The sequence below is a fragment of the Centruroides sculpturatus genome, unplaced genomic scaffold, assembly GCF_000671375.1.
Source record: "Centruroides sculpturatus isolate CEXI.00-Female unplaced genomic scaffold, Cexi_2.0 scaffold1420, whole genome shotgun sequence".
NCBI lineage: Eukaryota > Metazoa > Arthropoda > Arachnida > Scorpiones > Buthidae > Centruroides > Centruroides sculpturatus.
In genome coordinates this window covers 1000-13402 of record NW_019385553.1, presented here as the reverse complement: position 1 = coordinate 13402, position 12403 = coordinate 1000, and the positions used below count along the sequence as shown (strand labels likewise).

The following is a 12403-nucleotide window of genomic DNA, read 5'->3' as shown; positions in this document are numbered from 1 at the left end:
CTTTATAATAATTAAACAAAGTCTAGAAAATGGCTAAATACGAGATAAAACAATCTAGGTTTATATCCATTACATAATTGCCTAAATTTTAAATCTAGGGACACGAAACAATCTAGATTTATATTTAAAAATAGAAGTGTCAATCCTGCCCAACACGTGATACAAACTTCAATGTTTTGACTTAAAACAAAATGACGGTCGATAGTACTCATCGTTGCTACCAAGAGGGCTGTATCTAAGATCACTGCCGAGATCTATAAACACAGGGTCAGGACACCAATATTCCTCATGGAGCCGCCATATTGGTTCCTTACTTCCAAGATAGATTTCATGCTCTGTATGTGCAGTAAACTGCATGTTCCTTCGAGTTCAAGCCACGGTATTCCTTTTATAATTTCAAATAGAGTATATTTTCATTTAGAAGTTACTCTGATATATAACTAAAGGCTAAATAGGTTTCAAAATAAAATGTTAATGTCAATGGTTCGTATGACATAGTACAAGGATATATTTATATAGTTTTGAAATGCAAAATAATTTCAAACATTGCATGATTGGACTAAGTGTAGCAGATTGAGATATTTATAGGAATCTAGACTACTACATTTGGACGACTTACTTCTTTCTGGGCCATTTTAAAAATAATTTGGACTATAATTCGAGAAATTCTGATTTACTTCTTATAAAACCTATCTGGCAACCTATGAGATTCTCACCGGACACTTACTATTTAACTTCACATTTATATTATTAATTATTATTTAACAAAAATAATGTTTTGTACCATAGCTGTATTCCGTTTGCTTAATAAATTACAACAATTACATGACATTTGGCATATTATACATTTCGAAATTCAAGGGACGATTATTTCGTCCCTCGAATCTCGAACTAACGAGTATGCTAGCGGCCGGATGGCAAAGCGGTCAAGGTGGCAGCCTACCGCTCTGGGGACCCGGGATCGAATCTGGACGGGTCCAAAATCCCCAGGAATTTTTCGGGGGTGATACGACCGGTTATATCGGTTATATCCCCGTCTCTCACCTCTCGGCCGTCCCATTGTAGGCCTGACCGAACCCATAATAGGCTTGCTAAAAAAGGTCCTCTAAGTGTCCACATGGCAGAAAGAGCAAAAAGAAAAAAAATTAACGAGAATTTCTGTAGTAGGTTTTATTCCTGCATGCGCCAAATTATGGACGATATCTGTTGCCAACCACCGCATATGAAATAAATAATTTTGATTAATTTCATTTTAATGACTAAAAATAACAATTTACTAATTAATTCACCAAATATATGTATATATATGGTTTTATAAATATATACTGTATATGGCTTTTTTTCTTTATTAACAAGCCCTGATGGAAGCGCCCCTAGCGAATAATATTCCCGCCTCTCCTCGCGTTTGGAAAGTGTGCAGTTCGAATCGAATACTGACATATGATTAGAAAACCTTTGAATTTGGCAAGAAAACATTCCATTAAACAAACATTTTAATATCGTAAGATGGATATACAACATCAGTTTAGTAATTTTTCTCGTTCTCCAAAGATTACAGAAGGGATGAACTTGAGTTTCAATGTAAGTTTTGTAGATGTAGAAGAAAACTTATTAAAATTATGGATCCAGCCAGAGCCAAGTCTGGTCCGTAGTATAGAATCGGTTATGCGTAGTTTGCATACCAGGTTAGAAAAATCTGGTGGTTACATGCATCAATGCCAATTGTCTGTAAATGGACATTACTGTGTCAAGCCTACTGAGAGTGATTGTTGGTTTAGAGCACGAGTTATCAAGCATGCACCCAACGATGGTACTTTTGTAATTGTTCATTTCATCGATTATGGACATACAGGGGTTATTAGAGTTACTAATGTAAGGCCACTTGAAGAGAAACTTTATTCTCTTCCACCTCAGGCTATAAAATGTGTTATGGCTGAAGTTGCTTCTGCCACCGGAGAAGCGTGGCATAAAGAAGCCGCAGATTATATAAGAAAAGTTCTGTCTCAGACCGAAGTTACCGGTACTGTCGTGAGTAAATATCTGGACATTCCTTATATCCGTGTCTTCGTGAATGGCATATCGCTTGCACATCACTTGATAGAGAAGGGAATAGGTATTCCTTTGGCGTCGAGTTTGGAACCGTCGGCTTCGCAGATGGTTATTTATAATGGTGAAACGTTTAGAGCGCTTCCTCTTGATGTGACTAAAGAACATTTGGTTTATGTTTCTCATGTTGAAAGTTGTAATAAGTTTTACATTCAACTTGCTTGCAAAGAACACGAACTTAATATTTTGATGGAGGAAATAAAACGACATGCGGTTGAGCAAGGATTTTATCCATTGGAAGAGATATTGCCTGGAAGTCCGTGCATTGCTCAGTTTTCAGAAGATAGTAATTTCTATAGAGCTGTTATTACAAAAGTTACTCCACCAACTTGCTGTGTTACATATATTGATTATGGAAATTCTGAAAATAAATCTCATTATGAGCTGAAAGCTATACCACAGAAATTTTTAATTATTACAGCCCAAGCTAAAGAGTGCAAATTGTTTACGGATGTGATCATAGATACTGACACGTTTCGTAGCTTAGTTGATGATAAGTTATTGACTTGCCGTATTAAAGAACAGCAGTCGTCTTCGTATGTTGTGACGCTCTATCATGATGGTGAAAATATTATTAAGTCAAACGAAAGCACGTTGTTACCTTCCCATTCACAACCATTAATGAAGCAGTCATTTAACTATAATTATTTGGAACTGCATTTAAATTCAACTTATGATATTTATGTTTCCTATATCCGTAGTCCTCTTAATTTCTATTGCAATTTACATCATAATAATATTCTTCTTAAAAACTTAATGGATAAAGTATCTGCATTATGTGAAATGACGAATCCAGAAATTAATGCTATTTCCATAAATGAGTGCTTTCCCGGACAATCAGTTTGCTGTAAGTATAGTGCTGATCAGCAATGGTATCGTGCTGTTATTTTAAGTTCTGTGCAAAATTCTTCTGTTCCAGTGCAGTTTGTAGATTATGGAAATGAAGAAGTAGCTCATATTAGTGTTCTGAGAAAAATTACTCCAGAATTATTAGAATTGCCAGTTCAAGCAATAAAATGTCATCTAGTTAACATGGAAATGTTTTCATTAGATATTTTGATGTCAGATTCAGTTATTGCTGAAATGGAGAAATTAATGTTAAATGTACGATTAGTAATAAAGTTTGAAGATAAAAAGAATGATACATATTTTGTATCTGTATTTGATGCATCGGGCATATGTATCAATACAAAATTACAGGAATTCATTCAACGAAATTATTTACAAAATAGACAGTTTACAGATAATGTTGCACCAAGTAACATCATTCATCAGAATTCCATAGTTGACAATTCATTGCCAAATAAAACTAATGATATGTTACATCCAGAAATTCCTATAGGTAAGGTCTAAGTTTTATTAGTAAATCTATATTAATATTTCCATACTATATGATTTTTATAAAAGTTTTGTTTTATTCTTTATTTAAGATTGTAAGTTTTTAAAACTCTTTAGGGAGAGTTTTGGAAAATTTTCTGTTCAGTTAACATATTTAATTTTATGGATTTATGATCTAATTGTAATAAAATCCATGTCAATATCTAATATTGTGCTATATAATTGTCTAAAAAATAACCAATCCAAAATTTTGAATTTTATCCTTTTATTTTATCCAGTTAAGGATAAAATTTTGAATTTTATCCTTAACTGTAGGATTATAGTTCTTAATAAGAAACTTATATATTTTTAGTAAAATAATATAAATATATTCAATTAGTGTGAGTAGTAATTTTGATTTTGACATACTATTACTTATTCTGATTTATCTGTTTATTATGCTTCAGCAAGAAATCTAATGAAAGAAAGAAAACATTTTTATCAGTTTATAAGGACAAATGTTAATTGGTCTAGACCAGGGGTGGCCAAAACATGGTGCATGCTCCAAACGTGGCGCATTGGACGATTACAAGTGGCGCTTCAGTTAGTTCTGAGCAAAATTGCCAGATTTGGCTTTTTTGCGATTAAGAATATTATATAGAAAAATAAATTTTTATAGTCTGTCTTGGCAAGTTCATTTGTTGCACAATTCGTTACGGTCTATTTTGCAGATAAAATGAGTATTCTCCACATAGTAAATTACAGTGTATGCATGTATTTTGAGTCGTGCGATCTTTATTTCCGATCAGTTTACATGCTTGTAAATGGCTGAAAGCATTTACTGTGATTAAAGTTATTCCAAGCTGATCTCGTTTTCAGTGCCAATAATTGTGGTGCAGAGTAATCTTCACCAAACGAGACTCTGGCAGCAATAGCACCATCATGAAGCAATCACCCTCTCGTACAGATCATTGTTGACTATTGTAAATTGGTGCTTCAATAAACTGTCATAAATTAATTAATTCAACTGTATGATTAAGTTATTCCCTTTTCTTTTGTAAGCGAAGCAGATTTATTCTTCTCTCTATTTATCAACCCCTAACATTGAATGTAAGACTATAAAAAGTGTTCGAGTTATATGGCGCATTTGAACTCGTCTGTCAAAAAATTGGCGCATGGTATGCAAAAGGTTGGCCACCCCTGGTCTAGATATATATTATCAAGTCGTTTCTATTATTAAGTTACTTTATCTGATTTTTATCAATATTAAAACAAATTTAAATAAGCAATTGAAGTAAAAACCAATTGTATAATTTTCAGGAAATTTATAAACTGAATTTAATTAAATTCTTGTATGTAGCTTCTAGTGTGTGGCAAAATGACATTAATTTGACTTCATATCTACACTATGCAAAGCTTTGGGTAGTGTGGGTATGATGTCAAATTGACATAATTTTTGCTGCAAGCTGAATTCTACATGCAAGAACTTAAATCCAACTTTAATAATTTGTAAATTTCATATGTTACGTATGTATAAATACTTGCTGCAATAGTAAATAATTTAATTGGCAATGTTGAGCAGCAATTGCATATTAACATTACAAATCAATTTATTCACTACTTCAGTAAGTATTTAAACTTACCAAATGCACATTATAGTTTTACATCCAGGTTGTGATAATAGTAAATCCAGTTTATATGAAAAACTGGACTGCATGATTTCATGCATTGTCATCAAGGATTTGTACACAATCTGAAGGCTGAGAATTTTTCAGTGCTTGATTTATAACAGTAGACAGTCTGGTGACTGTGTCTGTTTCTGTGTCTAAACATGATACGTTTCTAAATACAAAAATATTGTCAATTCTATAACTAATATACAAGAGATAGTATAATATCATTGCGGAAAATATGAGATAGAGATAATTAAAGTAACATGTTATCAGATACAATAGTTTCTATAATGTAGATAAGGGGTGCTGAAATTCCAATTTTTTTTTCCTTTTCTCTGTAAATGTTCAAGTGAGTTTGAGAATTTTAATTCAGCACTTCTAACATCCAAAGGTTTCTAATGATGGTGACTTTATTCACTTAATTTACTCTTACAAATACATTTTGGAATGATGTATATTTTTGTTCCCTCTTGAGCAATTTGCATTTACCGAAATGCATTTGTAATAGTAAATTAAGCAAATAAAGTCATTGTCATTGGAAACCTTTGGATGTTAGAAGTGCTGTATTGAAATTCTCAAACTTACTTGAAAGTTTCTATAATGGAAATTCATTTTTACAATTTTCTGGAAATGATAAGCATGTTATCACCATCATCTTTATCTTATTTATTAGTTTTAGTTTTACAATTGGTATTATTTATAGATGTAATTTATTAAATTATATTAAATTAATGACTAGATTAACTATAGATGCTGACAATGTGTTCATGAACTGGAAGTCCATAAACAGATCANAACCCAGATGGAGTAATCAACTTTTAATGATCAATAGTTATTACAAAAGTTAAAAAAATTTGTTATATAGAAATTTAATTTTTGTTATTTAGAAACAATTTTACTTATATTTTTGGGCTGAAAGTGCAGTGTACAATACAAAAATTTGTTATACAGAGAAATTTGCTATATAGAGGTTTGTAATATGGAAGTTTGACTGTAAATATAAATAAATGAAATTAAGTCAATTTCGTAGCTTGATTTCTCTTTACTTGTATTTTAATTTATATATTAATTATGGTACACCAAGTGACCAGAAGAAAGGATTACCTAGCCCTAAAATGTAAACAATTATTTATACTGATTGAACAATTAATTGGAAATCATAATCGTTCAAATCTCATCATGATTTCTGATTGTTAAAATGATTCTTCCACATTTAACAAGAAAATTAATTATTTGTTTTGGTCAAAGATTAAAGATTAAGTATTGGTTTATTGGAAACTTTCGCATTGCCAAAGCAGAGAGTATACACTACTCATATATAAGATAACGTCTGTCATGGCAGACTTTTCTTTTGCATAGTCAGAGCAATGAGAGATTGCACTTGATTGGTACTAACTGTCTCCATTTTAGGGGAGATAGGGTGACATTAGTTTGCCACTTGGATAATTAAATATTTTTGTTAACTGCCAGCGGCTTGACCGGCAATTTCAAATTGAGGCTGGCAGTTAACAAAAATATTTAATTAACCACAAGACAGTCTAAAATATAAACAAAATTATATTTTAATTTAAAATATATTATATAAAATTGTATCTAATATTTAGTATGTTTATTTATAATGATAAAATGCTTGAATAACACCTTAAATACTTTAAAAGCATCACTTTAATTTAAAGATTCAAACTGTTTAAGAAGACAGTTTGAATCTTCTTGTTAAACCTGACACAGACCTATGAAAAGAGGTGGAAAATGCTTGTTTAAATAAAATGTTATTAAAAGTATTTAAGGTATTGTTTAAACTAAATTAGTTTCAGCCTATACAGAAGTGTTTTTTAATGATAAAATGATTTTTCCATTATAACTATGAACATTTATGTTATGATTCACATATGTTGCTGTAATACATTAAATTTTCAAACATGATTTTCATGATTCTAAGTAAAAATAATTGTTTTGCACTAAGTTTATTGCCATTTTGAGTTTTAAAAATTGATTTTACTTTCCCAACGTCTTGTTATATATTACAGGGAAAATATGCAATCATTCAAAAAACTGACTCCCCAAGATTTTTACATTTTTGGACTTGGGACCTTGAATCTTTGAGAAATGCAAAAAATTTGTGGGCTATTTTTGTATGTGTGTGTGTATGTTGGGGGGGCATGATTTTGTTCATCATCTTTGAAAGATTAACTTTTATACTTTTTTTTTTTTTTTTTAATAAAACATAAAATTCATCTGGATACGAATCCAAGTTTACTTGCCATGTCTAATCACCAGGAACAACTATTTCCATTGCAGAGACAACCTTTCTTTAGAGGCTATGCCTCTGCACGAATATGTAAAACAGTTTAAAATGTCCACAGGTGACAATCCCAACACAATTAAAAATNAAATATTATATTTTTAATTGTGTTGGGATTGTCACCTGTGGACATTTTAAACTGTTTTACATATTCGTGCAGAGGCATAGCCTCTAAAGAAAGGTTGTCTCTGCAATGGAAATAGTTGTTCCTGGTGATTAGACATGGCAAGTAAACTTGGACTCGTATCCAGATGAATTTTATGTTTTATTAAAATGTAATTCTGCCAGCCCATTTCTACAAACAAATTTTATACTTTTTGTCGAAAATTTTTGAAATTTTGCAGGGAGGTTTGTTTATTAGGGGGATTGATGCTATTAAATTTTGGTGAATAAATGATTGAAAATTAAGGGGATGGAGAGATAATTGTATTGTCTGTATCTCTAGTAGGGTTGGACTTAATGATGATTTTACTCATTATTAGCATTTACAATTTTTTTATAAAAACCATCCCTACCCTCAAAATTAAGCTTTTTGCCATTTGATGATAATTAAAAATATAAAAAGTATTTAAAATAAGATATCATAACAGATGGTGCCACCAAATGTTGCTGGGAAAGTTAAGCAACTTGTTGCTGGAGTTTTCAAGATGAATCCGTCTAGGCATTCATTTGATTCTTTTTTCCTCAAAAAAAGTTTACGCGACTGTAATCTGAAATAAGATTACAAAACCTGGCTCGAGTGAATGGATTCAAAACCTAGTTAACTTGTGATGATGACATTTGTTCGGCTTGTTGCATCATTTTCCGAACTTCTTTTAGTGTTAAATACAATGGAATAATGCATTTGAGGCATACTGAGTGCATTTTCTCATTTATTTTTTCCCTTTCCCAGTCATGGCATCTGCTAACAAAGCAGTTTCCAAAAGATGGTGATCCTAGATGACACAATCTGATAATTCTTTGAGTAAAAGGGAATTAACTGTAATTTCTTTAATGATAGTGTTGCAATATTAACTTTATCTGAAATAAGATTATGAAGTTATTTTGTAGTACAATAAAAGCATGCATATTGACATATAAATGGAGAATTTTCGGGTTTCTTTCAAAAGATGATTCTGAATTTTCCAACCATTTTCCCTTTTTAAGCTCAATATTTATTAATTAATGAATGTATCATGCGTGTAGTGTAAATTATTAATTTTTTTAAACTAAAATAAATTTTAGAAAGTATTCAAAAGAATCAGAATTGGGAGTTTTCGGCAGAATCGTAACTGTGAGAAATTTTGGTATTGTCCCATCACTAATTATTTAATAATAAAAAATATTGTGCTCATAATGAGAGAGGGAATTTATTTAACCTTAATAATGATAAATAAAGGGTAATAAAAGGATATTTATGCAAAAGTTATCTCATAAGACAGAAAAGCATTTTTAAAAATTAAAAAATTATTTATATTCAATTATTCAAGAATGAAATTAATAAAATTCCATATAACATTTTTACTACAAAAATATTTTTAGTTTAGAATTCTGATATTTGTTAGCAATTTTATTTCTTGTGTTGTTTGTTTTCTCATTTGGTTCCTAATATTTTTATACATAATAATTTTCAATTAACAAGTATTATTTCTAATATATTAATTTTTAATCTGATTATATCTAAACTTTAGCAATTTATTAATTACTTATTCATAATTTTATATGATAAATATTTTTTAGGTGCATTAGAAGAAGTACTGGTAACTGATGTATTAAGCCCATCCAGCTTCCATTGCCAGTTACAGAAAGATAATTGCGAATTAGATATTCTTATGGATGAACTGACTGCACATTATGCCTCATTGGATGGAAATGTAAGTTATTGAGAAATATTTTTATTATGAATTAATAACACTTCATATTTTGTTTGAATTAAATAAATGAAAATAAATAAAAAATTTGAAATAATAAGCATTCAGGAATTTTAAAGCTTTCACATTATCATGATTTGTAATTTGAGTACTTAAAGATGTTCAAATAGAATATTGTTGGCATGAAATGAACATACTATTTGGATATTTGTAGATATTCCCAATAATGACTTGTAAGTTAAAAAATAATGAAGTAACGAATACACCTGTAATGGTGGGTGAAGTTGGAAAACTTGTAAAGTTTTCAACTGACCCAGTTAATGAGCAGGAACTGCACTGCATAGTGCCAAAATCACCACTTGCCAATATTTTTATTAAAGTGGTGATAAAAACCTTAGTTTGCTTATTTCAACATTCAGTGTGAAATGAATTGCAAAGTATACTAGAAAAACAGTAGACTATTTAGCTCTCGTATGATGGAACTCTCTTGTACCACACATCTAGCAATTTCATGATGTCATGTGGCAAGTTCAGGCAGAAAAGTAGGAAGTGGCATTTGAGAACTGAAGACTGTTTTGTGCAATGCTGCCAAGTGTTTCACAATGAGGATTTTTTATTGATTGACAGAAAATTTGGGGAAATTTTAGGGTGACTTTTTTTACTTTGATCTGTTTTTTACTTTTATTATTAGTATTATTAATCTTCACATTTAAAACTTATAAAACAAGATTAAAAATTTCTGATATCATTTTCTGTTTAGCAAAAACAAGTCTCTAGAATTAACTCTTTTATGTTGTTAAATAAAATTTATTTATTTGCACTTATTTTTGCTCATGATTAGATACTATGTCCTCACAAGCATATAAGCTTCAGATGTTACTGCACATGGATGAAAAAGACAAATGATATGAAAATTTAGCATTTTATTTTTTTTAATTGTTAATATTGTGGACAATTTCCTTATGTTCTCATGTTTGCTACACTTCAAATATCACAATATCACCATATCTGAAAATAAATATGAAGAAATAAAAATTTTATTTAATGATGTAAAAGAGTTAAATCTACAGAGACTTGTTTTTGCCAAACAGCAAATGATGTCACAATTTTTAGTATCTTGTTTTATAAGCTTTAAATATGAAGATTAATAATACCAATAATACTAATAATAACTGTAATGAAATGGTAAAATAATTATGTTACACATAAAAAAAACTAAACTAAACTAAAATTCCAAAGATTTGAACTTTCATCGTCCAGCTTCAGTACCTAGTGTCTTATCCACTCAGCTATGGTTGATCAGAGACATGAAACTTTCAAAAACTTATAAGCTAAACAATTTTCAGAGGCTCATTTTTTTTAAATGTTTAAGAAGTTGCTCCTATTATTTGGAAAAGAAGCTGTTTGTGTTTAAGGCTACGTGCTCGCCAAGTTTCATTTGAATTGGAGACCCAAAAATCTGGTCCTCTCCTCTTCTTGTAAGTGTCAGCTTAACATGTTACTTTTGCTATTCAGATGCCAAACTGATTCAAACTACCAGTAACTGCATTAATAAGTAAGTAAAACTGGTGGCAATAATTTGAAGTGGCAAAAAAAATTTAAAACTGGTGAAATTGTTGGCAATATTTTAAAATTTTCCAGAGCAACCCCTGGGCTATCATCAAGCATGAATAAACATAAGATGAATATTCTTCTTAAGCCCAGTGCAAACTAGTCAACATTGCAACAAATTGGTTAGATATGACTTCAAATGAAATTCATTCGACCATTGACTGAACATCACTCTAAGTCACACACTTCAGTGGAAAGTAGGTGATCTTCAATAACACTCAGATCAAACATAGAATTTTTTGGATGACTATTAGGAGATGATCTTACACATTTGAAAGTTTGTGAAAAAGGAACATGTGCTATAGATCATAAACAAGTCTTGCATATGTTTGTGCTGTGACTTTGTTGTTTTGTTTCAGCAATGCTTTGCTACACCAGGATTATGAAATAGAAGGTTGTTTGACAGATTTTCATAGATGTGAAAATATAAATAATATATTTCTATAAACAAATTTCAAAGCACTGTTTCATATCATTAAAATATAATTTAATTGAAATTATAAAAGTTATGTACGTATCACAACAGCAAATCCATTCTCTATTGAGTTCCTATTTTTGTTTTCATTTATATACAGGGCTGTGGAATTTTGGTGTTTTAGCCGGAGTCGGAGTCGTCAAAAAATCCGCCGACTCCTACTCCTTTTTACTTACCAACTTGTTACGTATATAAAACGGAAAAGTATTGGAATTGTGTTAAATTTGATCCTCCAAGTTTTTTTTTACAAATCTACACGTTTGGAAACCTCCCAAACCCCTCAAAAAAGTCAATAAAAGGGGAAAAATTGTGTGTGTGTTGGTGTCTAATTTGTTTAATTTCTTTATTTTCTGTTCTGAGATATTGTTTAATATCTCAGAATGGGTAAAGTTTAAGAAATGAAATATGGCACTGTAGCTTGCATATAAAGGGGCATTAATACTATTAAATTTTGGTTCTTAATTAAAGATCGACAGGGTGAAGACATAAAAGGGGTCATGTGTCATATCTCTTAATGAATATTTTATACTCGTTATTAGCGTTCAAAATTTAAAAAAATAAAATAAAACTCGTCTCTAACCCCAAAGTAAGCTTTTTTTTGTCATTTTATAATAGTACAGTAAAACCATTAAGATGTTCTTGCCTAAGATGTTAGAATATGTATAGGGACACGATTTAATTCAACCACTTTGACGCTTAATAACTAACTTCTGTCTACTTTGACCACAGAAATTATTAGGCTTCAAACAGGGTGAACAAAATCATGCCCCCCCCCACACAATCCAACATCCACACATATAGAAAAAACCTCAAACCTTTTGCTTAATTAACTTGAAATTTCAAGGTGTTCTGAGTCCAAAAATGTAAAAATTTGGGAGGGGTCATTTTTTTGACCGAGCGCTACACTTTGTTATATATCCTCTGTTATATATAACAGCCGGAAAAGTAAAAATTATCGAATACATATTTATATATTACTTAGAGGAATCTTTTAGCTTTGAAATAAAAAGTTTCTATGTTCTATCTTTATTAGAACTTTATTTATTGAATCTTTTATTCTGAGGTCACA

General features: G+C 30.5%; 1 protein-coding gene across 1 annotated transcript; it reads left to right on the top strand.

The window, feature by feature from the left end:
* Positions 1-1392: 1392 nt before the first annotated feature.
* Positions 1393-9264, top strand: LOC111640080 (tudor domain-containing protein 1-like). Its single transcript, XM_023386081.1, has 2 exons — positions 1393-3448; positions 9118-9264. The coding sequence occupies exons 1-2, from the start codon at positions 1507-1509 to the stop codon at positions 9261-9263; spliced, it is 2088 nt and encodes a 695-aa protein (XP_023241849.1). The 5' UTR covers positions 1393-1506; the 3' UTR covers position 9264.
* Positions 9265-12403: the final 3139 nt, after the last annotated feature.

Bases quoted from the DNA above. Each gene is read 5' to 3' on its own strand.
- LOC111640080 (XM_023386081.1), top strand. From the start codon at position 1,507: ATGGATATACAACATCAGTTTAGTAATTTTTCTCGTTCTCCAAAGATT. The intron at 3,449-9,117 runs GTAAGGTCTAAG...AATATTTTTTAG, and splicing joins ACATCCAGAAATTCCTATAG to GTGCATTAGAAGAAGTACTG.